The sequence below is a fragment of the Hyperolius riggenbachi genome, chromosome 8 (genome assembly GCF_040937935.1).
Source record: "Hyperolius riggenbachi isolate aHypRig1 chromosome 8, aHypRig1.pri, whole genome shotgun sequence".
NCBI classification, from domain to species: Eukaryota; Metazoa; Chordata; class Amphibia; order Anura; family Hyperoliidae; genus Hyperolius; species Hyperolius riggenbachi.
Window position 1 is genome coordinate 276,266,156 of NC_090653.1, and position 17,173 is coordinate 276,283,328.

At 45.7% G+C, this 17,173-nt stretch overlaps 1 protein-coding gene across 3 annotated transcripts in view; it reads left to right on the forward strand.

Moving 5' to 3' along the window:
* Positions 1-17,173, forward strand: part of TRAF2 (TNF receptor associated factor 2) — a 182,760-nt gene that overhangs the window by 113,000 nt on the left and 52,587 nt on the right. For all 3 annotated transcript variants that reach the window (XR_011023232.1, XM_068248957.1, XM_068248958.1), the window contains exons 4-5: positions 1,294-1,508; positions 4,815-4,893. Coding sequence is in view for 2 of the 3 variants with exons in the window: in XM_068248957.1 (XP_068105058.1) it covers positions 1,306-1,508; positions 4,815-4,893 (282 nt within the window). In the remaining variant the exon portion in view is untranslated. The remainder of the gene's footprint in view (positions 1-1,293; positions 1,509-4,814; positions 4,894-17,173) is intronic.

Genomic DNA, 17,173 nt, shown 5'->3' on the forward strand with positions numbered 1-17,173 from the left:
ACAGACCATACTGGGCCTGCGCAGTACACCCCTGGTGACATCAGCGGGAGTGAGGACACGGCAACGCAGGCACAGTGGTTTTCTGACTTTAACGTCAGAAATTCCAGAAGTGAACCGGAGGCGGGGCCAGAGCATCAGTGAGTGGCTGCGTGGGCACAGGATGTCTGCGGGGGACCATTAGAAGCTCCGGGTAAGTTCAACTCATTTTCCCCCAAACCCCCTACAGTATCCCTTTAAGAGACGAATTTCATGTTACATACTTTTAATCAACAAAATTGTAATCTGCAAATTAGAGGAGTCGGAGTCGGTGGAATCCTAAACTGAGGAGTCGGAGTCGGTGGATTTTTGGACCGACTCCACAGCCCTGGTCTAAGGTCCTACCATATTATGTATTTACTGTATGTAGCACTGGCATCTTCTGCAACACTTTACAGAGTACATAGTCATGTCACTGACTGCCCTCAGAGGCGCTCACAGTGTAATCCTAGTCTAATGTCCTACCATATTATTATTATTATCCCAACTCCTCTCAGACTAAATCAGGTGTGAGTGATGATGGGATAGGAGGCGGAGTCTGGACAGCTTCCTCTCTAGTAGATTTGCACTGTCATTCCAACAGGAAATAAAGCTGCAAGACTCAGCTAGGCAGGCATTTTAAATATATGTATTGCTAAATTTGCTACCATAATGCTCCTCCCTTATAAAGAGTATTTTCTGTATTACATTTCTTCACCTGTAATGCAGAAACATCTCTTTATAGGTGGGCATATATGATAGCATAATGTTGCTATAGGCGACATTATGGGGACATTTGTTTATATATTGTTTGTTTATTGCTGTAGCTTTGAGCAGATTAGCTGAGCTGCCTCTGGAAATGTTGAAAGGGGAAGGTGTGGGACTTTACCTCAGAAATCAGACACTGATTGGTTAGTGACTTTCAGAAATGATGGGCAGACTATGTACCAATGCCTGGGCCCCTAGATTTGATGGTAAGAAGCTTGTCTATAGCGTGTAGTAAGTATGAGGTGTGTCTAAAAACGATGTCGGGATGAGTTTTCATGCGACTTAAGAGAAATGAAACCTTTCAAAGCCAGCAGCTGGTTCATTCAACAGCAGCTAGAGGCTTTGATTGGCTCGGTTTCTTTGGTTTCCTGGTTATTGGAGATTGTGCATTTGAGGACCGTGATGGAGTTTGGCACCCAGTTGCAGGAAGCAGGGGTGTGTGTGTGTGATATGACACCTAATACTGTCCAGTATCACAGTGAGTAACATTTCCTATGCTTCCTGTTGCAGTGTTCTGCTCATATGGCGGCCGCAGCACCTCCAGCCTCCCTCCACTCTCCGCCGGGGTCTATAGACCACAGCCAGCCGGGCTTCAAGAAAGAGATTTTGGGGACCAAGCTCGAAGGGAAGTACCTGTGCTCTGAGTGCAAGAATATCCTCCGGAGGCCGTTCCAGGCTCAGTGCGGACATCGCTACTGCTCACACTGCCTCAGGAAGATCATCAGGTGAGTGACTGGAGAAAGCCCCTCTTTGGAGGATAACTCTGTCAAAGCACACCTGCAGTGTTATCCCCAGGCCCTTTTAGCCAGGTGTTCCACCCGGCTAGTTTTGGTGAGCACCCGGCTGTTATCTGCTCACCTCCTTCTCTGCTGCAAGCAGACTTGTCCAGAGAAGCACCGGCCCTGCATTCTCTCATCTCACCCCACCCGGCTACTTTTTCATGCCACCCGGCTGGGAAAAATTTCTGGGGAGAACACTGCACCTGAAGTGAGAGGGATATGGAGGCTGACCTATTTATTTCCTTTTAAACAATGCACATTACCTGGCTGTCCTGCTGATCCTCTGCCTCAAATTATTTTAGACACATATCCTGAACAAGCATGCAGATCAGGTGTTTCTGACTGAAGTCTGACTGGTTTAGCTGCATGCTTATTTCAAGTGTGTGATTCAGACACTACTGATGCATGAAAATCAGCAGGACTGCTGGGCAATCTACATTATTTAAAATGAAATAAATATGGCAGCCTCTTTATTCCTCTGGTTACTGGTGTCATTTAAATGTTCATTCTACTGGGTTCACTCAACTGGTATCCTGCTGAAGTCTATAAAAAAATCAGGTAATGATCCGAGAGGGATCTATCTTTTGGCCACATTGAGCAATATATGGGCCATCTTTAGTTACATTATACCATTGGAGGCTTTTCAGTGGTGTGGAGCTGTGCTGCTTTTAGGTCTGCAGCGAAGAACTTTTCATTTTATTTTTCAATCCAAGTCCTAAAGCTGAGCAAACAGGATAAATGGTTCTGTGTGGCAGCTACACTGATTGTAAGCAGCCACATACTATGCTTTCCTTACTACACAGCTCTTCTTGCACTAGATAAGACATTGCCATACAATATGACTTCTTGCAGTGCTTGCTCTTCTGTAATCTGGGGGGAGTTACACTGGCAGTTACGGGCCCATTCACACTTGCAAAACGCTAGCGCTTTTGCTAGTGTCTTGCTGAGGCGATTTTTTTTTTTCCCCCGTGAACGCGTTTTCCCCTTCTATAGCACTAAACGCGATTGCCGTAAAATCGCTTGAAAATGGTGCAGGATACAAATTTGCGTTTGGCGATTTGCGTTAATCGCAAATAGCCCAAGTGAGAACAGGTCCATATGGTACTATGGCACTACGGCTTTAAAAAGCATTAGCGCTTGAGCGTTTTGCCAAAATCGCCAGCAAAACGCTCCGATGTGAAAGGGGCCTTAGGAATTAGTAGACAGATTTTGTTTGCTATGTTGGAGTGAATCCAGAAGACACAATTGGTTTAGAATATTTTTTTTTTCTTGTTTTTCCTACTCTACATCTAGGCGTGTCTTATGGAGTGAAAATATGGTATATAAACTTTAACAAAAAATCTAAAGAAGGTCGTGTCCATTGATGTTTTCCTGTTTCTTGATCAAACATTGATTGGACATATTCATTTTTTATCGCATTGAGTGACTGTAGGAGCTTTTTTGGGGGAAATACGAAGGGGAATTAGGGGTCTTTCCTCTGCAATTTTGGGTGGTTCAGGTTGTATTGATACTTGATCAGGGACACTTCATTGTGCATACATCACATATGCCTACCTAAAAATAGTATGAAACTCAGCTCTTCTTCTTTATAGATTCTTTACAGCATGAAACCTACTACTGTGCCAGAAAGAGCATTTAAACAGTGAAACACAGCACTTTTGTGGGAGGCTTAAAGGGATACTGTAGGGGGGTCGGGGGAAAATGAGCTGAACTTACCCGGGGCTTCTAATGGTCCCCCGCAGACATCCTGTGCCCGTGCAGCCACTCCCCGATGCTCCGGCCCCGCCTCCAGTTCACTTCTGGAATTTCTGACTTTAAAGTCAGAAAACCACTGCGCCTGCGTTGCCGTGTCCTAGATCCCACTGATGTCATCCAGAGCGCACAGCGCAGGCCCAGTATGGTCTGTGTCTGCGCAGTACACTCCTGGTGACATCAGCGGGAGCGAGGACACGGCAACGCAGGCGCAGTGGTTTTCTGACTTTAAAGTCAGAAATTCCAGAAGTGTACTGGAGGCGGGGCCGGAGCATCGGTGAGTGGCTGCGCCAACACAGAATGTCTGCGGGGAACCATTAGAAGCCCCGGGTAAGTTCAGCTCATTTTCCCCCGACCCCCCCCCCCCCCCCCCCCCCCCCCCCTACAGTATCCCTTTAAATATGAATTTTAAGTTGAGGAAGTGATTACATTATCTTTTGTGTTTTTTTATCAGCCACTGTTAGTAAACATTGCTGGCAGTGTTTCAATTGAGCATAAGCAGAAAGTGTTAAGCCCCGTCTACACTATAAGATGTTGCAGCGATCCGGCGGCTCGATTAGCCGCCGGATCGCCTCTTCCGCGTGCCCGCCACGTCCCCGCATTCGATTCCCCGCTCATCCCCGCCGGCGCCGCTTACCTTCCGCTCGATTCCCTGCCATTGTCCCCTCGCGGGGAGCGAGCAGGGAATCAGCGGTGCGGAGATCTGTCCTGTCGGATCTTATCAATCGAGCCGCATCAGCGGCTCGATTGATAAGGAGCATCGCGGCCGCATCTACTCGTGTAGAGCCTTTAGACACATTCTCTGTGGATACACCAGTCTTTCTCAACCAGAGTTCCCTAGATCCCCAGGGTTCCTTGAGTAATCTGCATGGGTACTTTGGCATTTCCCCCATTGTGGGGAAAGTATAATAGAGCACATTATAATAGGGGGATACTGTAAAAAGATGCACTAAATTAGGGGTCAGAAAAATAATGAGCACATTAATATAAAGCGCTATGGAAAAGTAGACAGTATGTGTGGCAGTGTAATAGGGGGGTAGTGAAATAAACAGCCACACCTACTTTTAAAGACCACGCCTCCTGCAAAATAAATGCAGGGTGTCCTCAAGATCAAAAAATTGTTTGCAGGCGTTCCATGAGATCCAGAAGTTATTTGCAGGGTTCCTCCAAGGTAAAAAGTTTTAGAAAAGCTGAGATACACTATAATATGCAAATACAGCAGCTATACATTAAATTGCAATGGCAGCTTTCAGAGCAGATAAACAGTACTTTAGGAACTTGAGATTTGTGCACAAAAACAAATATGGTAACTGTATGGGTAATACAAAGTAGGAAAAAAAACTGTTTATTGAATGTTATGTCAGAGTTTAATCCATCTTTAATCCCTTTCAAATCCACGATTAACATGGTCTGTGCCTTCATAATAAATACAATTAGATAGTTATGGAAGAAGAGTGTGATCTCTGGCATACTCTCATAGATCTCCTCTGTCTTTCTCAGCTCCGGTCCTCAGAAGTGCGCCGCCTGCATCCAGGAAGGTCTGTTCGAGGAGGGCATCTCCATTCTGGAAAGCAGCACAGTAAGTTTTTCATCTGACCAATGGGCTATGATTCTTCTAAAAACCCAAATAAAATAACAATAGCACTCCTAAAGTATGTAGTATTCGTTTAAAGCAGGGGTGGCAAACTCAAATGCAAAGTGGGCCGACCTTGAACACTGGGACCAAATCGTAGGCCGACCTCAATGTCTACTGGCCACCTTATAAGGTTCCCTGGTGTCCAATTACTCTCCTCCAACTTCTACACCAGGGGTGTCTAGTGTCAAAGTAGATAATTGGATTTTTTTTTGATTGGAGGGAAAGAACTTCTGTTGGGTTTTGCTATGTGTCTGTAATAGAGAGTATTCTATCTACTTCCTCTTCTGGGGATATGATTAGAATTTAGATTCCATAAATCATCATAAATGAAGACAACACTGAAACGTGTAAAATGCTTTTCTCACATACGACCCAAAGTCCATACCGTATATACTCTCATATAAGCCGATCCGCGTGTAAGCCGAGGTACCCACTTTTCCCTCAGAACCCAGGAAAAAGTGATTGACTTTTGTATAAGCCCCATCCCCAGTAGACAGATGTGCCCCAAGAATGATACCGCTGTCTCAAGACGCTACTTAATGGCATCATAGATATGAGACACAGCGATTGCCACACAGGAAGAATCCTCGATCATTGCAACACTGCTATTTTACTTGCACGTTCCGCTCCATTTGACTGGGGACGCAGGTAGTCTTGAACAGCACACTCTGCCCACCAGGTTGCAGGTGTTGGGTGGCATGGACACAGCAGGGAGCCAGCTGGCAAGAGCAGGATCACTAGGGCACGATCCTTAAAGGTAACCAGATATGAAGAATGAAAAAGATTTTATACATACCTGGGGCTTTCTCCAGCCCGATCCGCCTGGATCGCTCCCACGCCACTGTCCTCCGCTTCCCGCAGCTTCGGGAACTGGGTTCCGTCACTGACTTCATCGGAGCCAGTCTACGCAGGAGAAGTGCGCCCTCTACTTATCTCTCCAGCGGCTGCTGGAGAGAAACGCAAACAGCGCACTTCTCTTACGCTAGACTGGGTCCGACTGACAGAAGTGCAGGGACCCAGTTCTCGTAGCTGCGGGCAGCGGAGGATGGCGGCGTGGGAGCGATCCAGGCGGATCGGGCTGGAGGAAGCCTCAGGTATGTATAAAATCTTTTTCATTCTTCATATCTGGTTCACTTTAAGCACCTCTGCCAGTAAAAAAACCTGCTCCATCATCCGTTCTGCTCCACTGACTTGCATATAAGTCGAGGGGGTAACTTTTCTGCAAATTTTTTTGTGCAGAAAAATTAGGCTTATACGTGAGTATATAAAGTAAGCTTGTCTCAGTACATATTCTGATCAATACATAGTGATGTGTACAGGGAGAAAAGTTATGTGATCTTAAATGCCAGACTAAACAGGTGGCTTTTCAGTTTTGATTTAAATGCACCCAGGGTTGGAGCTGTCTACATTAAGTTTGGCAAGGCATTCCACAGGGTAGGGGCAGCATGACAGAAAGCTCTGACTCCGAGGGTTTTTTGTTGGACTCTGAAGGTGGTTTCCTAGTTTCACAAGACACACAATGTGCCCAATAGGTAGATCGCGATCTACCGGTAGATCGTGAAGGACTTCATGGTAGATCCCGACCGCACTACATTTTCCATTATGTATATACAATTATGCTCCTAAAATTGTACATGGGTAGATAATTTTGACTTGCTAATTTTTTTAAAGTAGCTCACAAGCCGAAAAAGTGTGGGCACCTCGACTAGACAAATAACATTTATATTGTGCTTTTCTCTTTATAAAGCATTTGAGCTGCAGTCACTTAGTAGGCAGTAGCATTGTTAGGGAGTCTTGCCCAATGTCTCCTTACTGAATAGGTGCAGGCTTACTGAACAGGTGGAGCCGAGATTTGAACCCTGGTCTCCCATGTCAGAGGCAGAGCCCTCATCCAGTACACTATCCATCCACTGATGCAGGCCCAGCATCAGATATACTTCCTATTTCTATGTATTGCTGTATATTGCTTTATAACATAGCCTCCCTACTTTTTTTTTAGCCTAGGTTGTTAAAGTGGATTACTCATTGCATAATTGTGTTCCTTTCATATAGTTTATAGGGCATTCCTCAAGCCAGATACTTTTTTTTGGTTTTGATACTCCAATTCCCTATAAATTAAACAAGCCTCGCCCATGTCTTCTCCAGAGAGCTTTGGCACTCTGTCTTAGCAAGGACGTATGGGAACTCAGTCTGGGCAGGAGGACGAGGAGGAGGAGGTTACTAGCCAGAGATTTCAGAGGCAGAGGGGAGGAGGGACAAGGAGAGGGGAGTGAAGTTTTCACAGGAATAAATCATCATAAACTGTTGAAGCTGTATGCAGCTAGATTCTAAACTTTACATAAGATATATAGACAAGTTATTTGATATTGTTAATTTTTCATCACCACGCTCTTGGTGTTAGGCATTGACTAGAGTCTCATCATGTTTGCTAATCAGAATTTGCCAATCAAATTTGATAATTACATAGAAATAGATAAAGAAAGGGAAAGGAGAAACAGACCCAAAGAAGAAGGAAGAGCTACCTTCAGAGAAAGAGAGAGTACCGTATCCTCCAGCGTACAAGACGCCCCCCCCCCCCCCCCCCCCCCGAAATCCTGCAGTTACGATAGTTTTTCGTAGTTGCCACCGCCCTCGCAGCAGAGATGGATCAGAACCCCGTGTTCAACGCGGAACTCAGCCGCCCTCGAAAGTGTGCTCCAGTCCAGATCCCCCCTGCATTATCAGATATTGCAAGGCCCAAAACCAAGTGCCCCAGCACGCGCGACCGCCAAGTGCACCCCCACAAAGAGAACAAGCCACAGAGGGGGCCACAGGCAGAGCCACCCGATAAATTCAAGGCGACAGCAAGTGCAGGGATCCCCGCATCCCCAAATATAGCAAGGCCCAGAACCAAGTATCACATGCTCAGCATGCATGACCGCCAAGTGCCAAGAGCACCTGTGTTAGAAGTGGCTGCAGGTAGAGCTTCTTGATACCTTTAAAGCGACAGAGTGTGCAGGGAACTTTGCTTTATCAAATGCCTCAAGGCCCAGAATCCAGTATCTTAGCATGCATGACCGCCAGGTGCACCCTGGCAAAGAGCACCAGTCCCAGAAATGGCTGCAAACAGCTTTAATGGAATATTATTATTATTTCTTTCTGTGATACAATGACAGCAGCCATGTTGTTTGTAAACATTACACAGAGGCAGGCTTTTCTGCATCTTGAGCAAAAAAACCTAACCCCCCCCCCCTCCTCCTCCTTCTGCCTCTGAAATCTCTGGCTAGCAATACCTCCCCCTCCTCCTGCCCAGACTGAGCTCCCATGAGCCCTTGCTACTGTCTGAAAGTGCCTTGGCTCTCTGAAAACCTGAGGGTGTGGCTTGTTTAGTTTATAGGGAATCTTCCACCCCCCCCCCCCTCTCTGCTTTTCTGCCCACCAACAGAGATTTCTGTTGGTGGGCTAAGATCCCTGTTGGGATGTTTAATTCATTTTTTGTTTATTTGTTGTTTATTTTTAATACATTTTTCCATTTTTTTTAATTATTCTCCCCCCCCCCCCACCCTCGACAGCCAATCACAGCAATCAGCTCTCTGTCACTCAACTGTCCCCGGTACAGCACTGCCGGCCGTAGTTCGCAACGCTGTACAATGTATATAGACTCTAACAGTCTGCTAATGGCGATCGCTGATGGTAGACTGATGACGAAGCATAGGTCCATCATTCCAGTGGGGATGCGCGATCCCCAGGAAAACATGACAATTAGCGTTGAGTGGTCCTAGGGCTGCCACCTTGCGACCACCAATTGGCACTAGGTGGTCGCAAGGAGGTTAATGTTGTTCTTGAAGATGGTCACATTTTTTTTTTACGAGACATTGCTTTATGGTCTAATATTGTTGTAATAAATGTTTTGCCTGGGGAACTGTTCTAAAGTCTCCACCCGTCAGTTTTTCTGCATGAGTTTTCTGACATTGCTGCATTGCTGTCAAATTATTTTTCTGCATATGAAAAACGCATTCACGTGTGAACCAGGGCAATGAATGGGATGTTAATCACGGAATAATCATGGGTAACCACGGTGGTTAGTCGTGATTCAAATTAGCTTTAATTGCCCCAGTTGAGTGTGTAGATGGGGCGGTGTTAATTATGCATAATGCCGCTCTCCGCCCAGCGTTTCAACGAGCTTGCAAGCATCCGAATGGCCTTCCGGCTTGAAGGAGGAAGTTCTCCATAGCGAGGCTTGCAATGCGTCCAATAGACGCTTGCGAGCTCGTTGAAACGCTGGGCGGAGAGCGGCATTATGGGTAATTAACCCCACCGGATCCACCCGCTCAACTGGGGCAATTAAAGCTAATTTGAATCCCGAGTAACCACCGTGGTTACCCATGATTATTCCGTGATGAGCATCCCTGCCTATTGATTAACATTGGTTGCAGTTTTCCTGTGCAGATAATGCACAGAAAAACTGACGAGTGGAGACAGGCCCTTACTCTAACAGAAAGTAAAGGAAAAAGTGACTGCAGCAGCAGCGATTTAACTTCTCTTCTGGATACTCGAGGCTTTGGTCACAAGATCTTTGCTAAATAACAGGACCTGGGTTCAAGTGGAGTCACAGACTGTACAGTAATGTGAGCTGTGATCATGTGAGCAGTGCATCATTATTTACTCCATGGTTATGTTCACTGAAAAGGCCAGCTGTGATCACGTGATCAGTGCATTAGCATTGAGTCATGTGATCAGCACCTGCAGAGGGAGCTTGGCCTACAGCTGTGCATGGACCAAAGAATACATCCCGTGTAGGTCAGTGTTGCCAACCTTTCACGTTATTTTTTACTGACAAATACCTAAAAATTTACTGACCAAAGATTTTTTTTACTGACAAAACCCCCTGCGCCGCGCAAAAAAATGGGCGTGGCCACGCAACAGAATGTGGGCATGGTCATGGGTGGAGCCAAATATACATGATTTTAATATTGCTGTGAAAGGTCTGCCAGGGAAGTTTGAGCTCTGCCATAGTGTTTCCCCCCCTTCCCCCAAAATACATGTAATCTTCCAGCATTTCACCAAAAATCCACGTAATCTGGCAGAGGTTTTTCCAAAATACAGATAATATGGCAGTGGTTCCCAAAAAATAGATGTAATCTGGCAGCAGCGATTCCCCCAACATACACATAATCTGGCAGCAGTTCCCCAAAATACATTTAATCTGACAGCAGTGGTTCCCCAAAAATAGGTAGCCCCAGGTCTATAGGTGTCCCCAAAATAGGTGGCCAGGGGTATAGAAGTCCCCAGAACAGGTAGCCAGGGGTATATGTGCCCAGTATATGTAGGCAGGGGTACAGGGCCGGTTCTAGACTGGCACATATGAGGGGGCAGTCAAATGGGTAGGGGGCAACATGTTCGAGGAAATTTGCGGCGACTAAAGTGGGCATGACAAGTAAATACACATAATGAGAGACAGCGTTTCACCAGTAAATGCACGTAATGAGAGACAGCTTTTCACCAGTAAATGCACGTAATGAGAGACAGCCTTTCACCAGTAAATGCATGTAATGAGAGACAGCTTTTCACCAGTAAATGAACATAAGAGACAGCTTTTCACCAGTAAATGCACATAATAAGAGACAGCTTTGCACCAGTAAATGCACATAATGGCAAACAGCCAGTGTCCTCAGTATATGTAGCCAGCAGATATATGAGCCCAGTATATGTAGCCAGAGGTATATGTCCCCAGTAGATGTAGCCAGGGTTATATGTGCCCAGTAGATGTAGCCAGGGTTATATGTGCCCAGTAGATGTAGCCAGAGGTATATGTGCCCAGTAGATGTAGCCAGAGGTATATGTGCCCAGTAGATGTAGCCAGGGTTATATGTGCCCAGTAGATGTAGCCAGGGTTATATGTGCCCAGTAGATGTAGCCAGAGGTATATGTGCCCAGTAGATGTATTCAGGGTTATATGTGCCCAGTAGATGTAGCCAGAGGTATATGTGCCCAGTAGATGTAGCCAGGGTTATATGTGCCCAGTAGATGTAGCCAGGGTTATATGTGCCCAGTAGATGTAGCCAGGGTTATATGTGCCCAGTAGATGTAGCCAGGGTTATATGTGCCCAGTAGATGTAGCCAGGGTTATATGTGCCCAGTAGATGTAGCCAGGGTTATATGTGCCCAGTAGATGTAGCCAGAGGTATATGTGCCCAGTAGATGTAGCTAGAGGTATATGTGCCCAGTAGATGTAGCCAGGGTTATATGTGCCCAGTAGATGTAGCCAGGGGGTATATGTGCCCAGTAGATGTAGCCAGAGGTATATGTGCCCAGTAGATGTAGCCAGAGGTATATGTGCCCAGTAGATGTAGCCAGGGTTATATGTGCCCATTAGATGTAGCCAGGGTTATATGTGCCCAGTAGATGTAGCCAGAGGTATATGTGCCCAGTAGATGTAGCCAGAGGTATATGTGCCCAGTAGATGTAGCCAGGGTTATATGTGCCCAGTAGATGTAGCCAGGGTTATATGTGCCCAGTAGATGTAGCCAGAGGTATATGTGCCCAGTAGATGTAGCCAGGGGGTATATGTGCCCAGTAGATGTAGCCAGAGGTATATGTGCCCAGTAGATGTAGCCAGGGTTATATGTGCCCAGTAGATGTAGCCAGGGTTATACAGTGGAGGAAATAATTATTTGACCCCTCACTGATTTTGTAAGTTTGTCCAATGACAAAGAAATGAAAAGTCTCAGAACAGTATCATTTCAATGGTAGGTTTATTTTAACAGTGGCAGATAGCACATCAAAAGGAAAATCGAAAAAATAACCTTAAATAAAAGATAGCAACTGATTTGCATTTCATTGAGTGAAATAAGTTTTTGAACCCCTACCAACCATTAAGAGTTCTGGCTCCCACAGAGTGGTTAGACACTTCTACTCAATTAGTCACCCTCATTAAGGACACCTGTCTTAACTAGTCACCTGTATAAAAGACACCTGTCCACAGAATCAATCAATCAAGCAGACTCCAAACTCTCCAACATGGGAAAGACCAAATAGCTGTCCAAGGATGTCAGAGACAAAATTGTAGACCTGCACAAGGCTGGAATGGGCTACAAAACCATTAGCAAGAAGCTGGGAGAGAAGGGGACAACTGTTGGTGCGATTGTTCGAAAATGGAAGGAGCACAAAATGACCATCAATCGACCTCGCTCTGGGGCTCCATGCAAGATCTCACCTCGTGGGGTGTCAATGGTTCTGAGAAAGGTGAAAAAGCATCCTAGAACTACACGGGAGGAGTTAGTGAATGACCTCAAATTAGCAGGGACCACAGTCACCAAGAAAACCATTGGAAACACATTACACCGCAATGGATTAAAATCCTGCAGGGCTCGCAAGGTCCCCCTGCTCAAGAAGGCACATGTGCAGGCCCGTCTGAAGTTTGCCAATGAACACCTGAATGAATCTGTGAGTGACTGGGAGAAGGTGCTGTGGTCTGATGAGACCAAAATAGAGCTCTTTGGCATTAACTCAACTCGCTGTGTTTGGAGGAAGAAAAATGCTGCCTATGACCCCCAAAACACCGTCCCCACCGTCAAGCATGGGGGTGGAAACATTTTGCTTTGGGGGTGTTTTTCTGCTAAGGGCACAGGACAACTTAATCGCATTAACGGGAAAATGGACGGAGCCATGTATCGTGAAATCCTGAACGACAACCTCCTTCCCTCTGCCAGGAAACTGAAAATGGGTCGTGGATGGGTGTTCCAGCACGACAATGACCCAAAACATACAGCAAAGGCAACAAAGGAGTGGCTCAAGAAGCAGCACATTAAGGTCATGAAGTGGCCTAGTCAGTCTCCGGACCTTAATCCAATAGAAAACCTATGGAGGGAGCTCAAGATTAGAGTTGCACAGAGACAGCCTCGAAATCTTAGGGATTTAGAGATGATCTGCTAAGAGGAGTGGACCAACATTCCTCCTAAAATGTGTGCAAACTTGGTCATCAATTACAAGAAACGTTTGACCTCTGTGCTTGCAAACAAGGGTTTTTCCACTAAGTATTAAGTCTTTTATTGTTAGAGGGTTCAAAAACTTATTTCACTCAATGAAATGCAAATCAGTTGCTATCTTTTATTTAAGGTTATTTTTTCGACTTTTTGATTTTCCTTTTGATGTGCTATCTGCCACTGTTAAAATAAACCTACCATTGAAATGATACTGTTCTGAGACTTTTAATTTCTTTGTCATTGGACAAACTTACAAAATCAGTGAGGGGTCAAATAATTATTTCCTCCACTGTATGTGCCCAGTAGATGTAGCCAGAGGTATATGTGCCCAGTAGATGTAGCCAGGGTTATATGTGCCCAGTAGATGTAGCCAGGGTTATATGTGCCCAGTAGATGTAGCCAGAGGTATATGTGCCCAGTAGATGTAGCCAGGGGGTATATGTGCCCAGTAGATGTAACCAGGGGGTATATGTGCCCAGTAGATGTAACCAGGGGGTATATGTGCCCAGTAGATGTAACCAGGGGGTATATGTGCCCAGTAGATGTAACCAGGGGGTATATGTGCCCAGTAGATGTAGCCAGATGTATATGTGCCCAGTAGATGTAGCCAGATGTATATGTGCCCAGTAGATGTAGCGCAGTGGCAGGCGGCAGTGAGCGGAACTTACCTGCGTCTTCTCTCGTCGCCGGCGCGGGATGATCTGCCGCTATTCCGGTCTGGTCCAGACCAGAGCAGCAGTACTTCCGGCGCAGGAGCGAGACGGAAGGTAAGTCCCGCCCGCTGCCAAGCGCCACTCCGAGTCCGCACAGATCAGGAGGGGACAGTCAGCGAGGGAGGGAGAGCACTAAAGGTGAGAGAAGGGGGGGGGAGGGGAGATTGCCCCCCTTCTCCACCGCTGCCAACAGCTCTTCCTCCACTGCGCCGCTGTCCTCCTGAAACAGGGCGGGCGGCCCTTTTACGGACGCTGCTGAATTCCTTACGGAATTCACGGGCAGCTTAATTTGCATAAAAAATTACGGACTGCCCGTAAATGTACGGGCTATGCACACACAAGAAGGAAGGAAAAGAGACCGCTGCACTCACAAGTATGACCAAGAGGGAGCACGGAAATCGATAGCCAAAGTTCATGTGTGACAAAAGGAAGAAGTCCCGCTACACCAGTTGGTCGGGTGAAAGTAGAAATCCTTTATTGATATTTTCAATCCATCATCAGTGTTGCAATAAAAAGCTCACGCGTATCGGAGCATGGAATGGCTCCTTAATCATAGCATACTAACATGAGTGTATTCGCAGGCTATATAGTGCATTAGGCCACACCCCTAAAGGTGTGAACCCTGTGCTTAAAGATATACACAACATGATATTTAAAAGGTAATTAATAGCACCATAATGCATATATAAAAATCCTCATTTTAAAAACAATAGGTACAGCATGACATCACATCTCAAAAACCTATCAAAATCTCTACCCCATATATAAAATAGGCTACAATATCGCATACATGGTGGATAGTATTCATTAGTATTAATCATAGAAAGTGTTTAAATCAAGTCTGGAGTTTAATCCTGTAGGGGATCGTGTCCCCAATTTCCAAATCCAGAAAGCCTCCCGTTTCAGAAGCTTCCCATAGATATCACCTCCCCTCATTGGGTATGAAACCCTTTCTACACCATGGAATCTAAAGCCTGCCATATTGCCCGAATGAACATAAAAAAAGTGCCTAGAGACACTTGACGCATGGGTAATATATTCTGCATTTCTAAGACATCTCCCTGCGCCATGATAGTGCTCAGAAATTCTCTGGCGGAGAGGGCGGGTGGTACATCCCACATATTGAACCGCACACTCCACACAAGTAACCAGATACACGACATTGTGAGTGTGACAATTAATATATTGTCTAATATCATGGCTAGTGTGTCTGGAGAGTGAAACGGCCTCCCGAGTCTGATCATGAACATGGCAGAATCTACATGTACTGTATCCACATCTGTATGAACCCAGATATCTCAGCCAAGTGGGTCTGGGTCTGTTGGTGCTCTGAAACAAGCTAGGGGAGAGCTTTGAACCCAAGGTAGGAGCACGACGTGAAGAGAAGCCACAGCCCTCCGCCAGTACCGCTTGTAGTTTAGGATCTGAGTGGAGAACAGGCAAGTATTTTTTAATGATTTTTACAATCTCAGAATATTCTAGACTATAAGAGGTTACAAAGTTAATACCTTTATTTAGTCGCCTGTTCTCCCTACCAGATCGGGAGGACAGAAGATCGGCCCTTGTCTTGCGTAGAGCCCGACTCCTGGCCTCCAAAATATGATTGTCCCGATATCCCCGAGCTTTAAGCCTGGATTGAACCAGATCTAATTCTTGTTCTATTCTATCTGGATCTGAGCAGTTCCTAGCTGCTCTGATCATTTCTCCATATGGGATGGATCTTAAAGTATGTTTTGGGTGGCAGCTAGTGGCTAAAAGTAAGGAATTGCCCGCGCACTCCTTCCTAAAGGTTCTAGTCAGTATTCTCCCTGTTGCGACACAACCAGTCAGATGCAAATCCAGAAAATCCATTTCAGTGGCATGATAGGATATGGTAAAGGATAAATTTAGATCATTATTATTACAATATGTCAAAAATGTCGGGACGTCTCTCTCCGGCCCCCTCCAAACCAGCAGCAGATCATCTATGTATCTAGAATACCAAAATATAGACTCCGAAAAGGGGTTGCACTCTCCAAAGATGCGGAGCTCCTCCCACCATCCCATGTATAAGTTTGCCAGGGATGGGGAGAATTTGGCTCCCATAGAAGCTCCGCATCTCTGGAGATAGTACACCCCATCAAACATAAAATAATTTCTACTAAGCAGATGATCCACTGCTAGAAGGAGGAAGTCACAGACGACAGAAGTGAACGATCCATATTTCCTAATATGAAAATTCAAAGCTCGAAGAGCTAATTTGTGAGGAATCGAAGAATACAGGGAGGCCACATCCATTGTGACCCAAACAAAAGATTGGTCCCAATGGAGAGATTCTAAACTGGACAGCAAATGGGTTGTGTCACGTAAGAATCCAGGTAAGCGGCGCACTAAAGGTTGGAGACACCCATCCACCCACTGTCCCAGGCGCTCCCCCAGAGAACCAATCCCAGCCACAATAGGGCGGCCCCTGGGAGGAACATCCGGCTTATGGACTTTGGGTAAGTGGTGGAAAATGGGCACTATGGGTGCCTCCACCAAGAGATACTCCCGCTCCTTCTGGCTGAAAATACCCAGTGAAACCCCCAAATCCAGTAACTGCTGAAGCTCAGCCTTAAAGATCTGTGTGGGGTCACTGGGTAGGACCTCATAAGTGGTTGTATCCTCCAGCTGCCGTAGCGCCTCTCTTTGGTAGGCAGATGAATCTAGGACCACCACAGCCCCCCCTTTGTCTGCATTGCGAATAACTATCGCTTTATTATTCTGGAGGGACTGTAGTGCTTCCTGTTCCTGCCGTGTCAAGTCGGAAACCGCCTTATTAGCTTTTTTAATTCGCATGAGATCTCCGCCAGAGAATTTCTGAGCACTATCATGGCGCAGGGAGATGTCTTAGAAATGCAGAATATATTACCCATGCGTCAAGTGTCTCTAGGCACTTTTTTTATGTTCATTCGGGCAATATGGCAGGCTTTAGATTCCATGGTGTAGAAAGGGTTTCATACCCAATGAGGGGAGGTGATATCTATGGGAAGCTTCTGAAACGGGAGGCTTTCTGGATTTGGAAATTGGGGACACGATCCCCCTACAGGATTAAACTCCAGACTTGATTTAAACACTTTCTATGATTAATACTAATGAATACTATCCACCATGTATGCGATATTGTAGCCTATTTTATATATGGGGTAGAGATTTTGATAGGTTTTTGAGATGTGATGTCATGCTGTACCTATTGTTTTTAAAATGAGGATTTTTATATATGCATTATGGTGCTATTAATTACCTTTTAAATATCATGTTGTGTATATCTTTAAGCACAGGGTTCACACCTTTAGGGGTGTGGCCTAATGCACTATATAGCCTGCGAATACACTCATGTTAGTATGCTATGATTAAGGAGCCATTCCATGCTCCGATACGCGTGAGCTTTTTATTGCAACACTGATGATGGATTGAAAATATCAATAAAGGATTTCTACTTTCACCCGACCAACTGGTGTAGCGGGACTTCTTCCTTTTGTCACAAATGTACGGGCTGTTGGCAACACTGGTAGGTCATAATTTTCT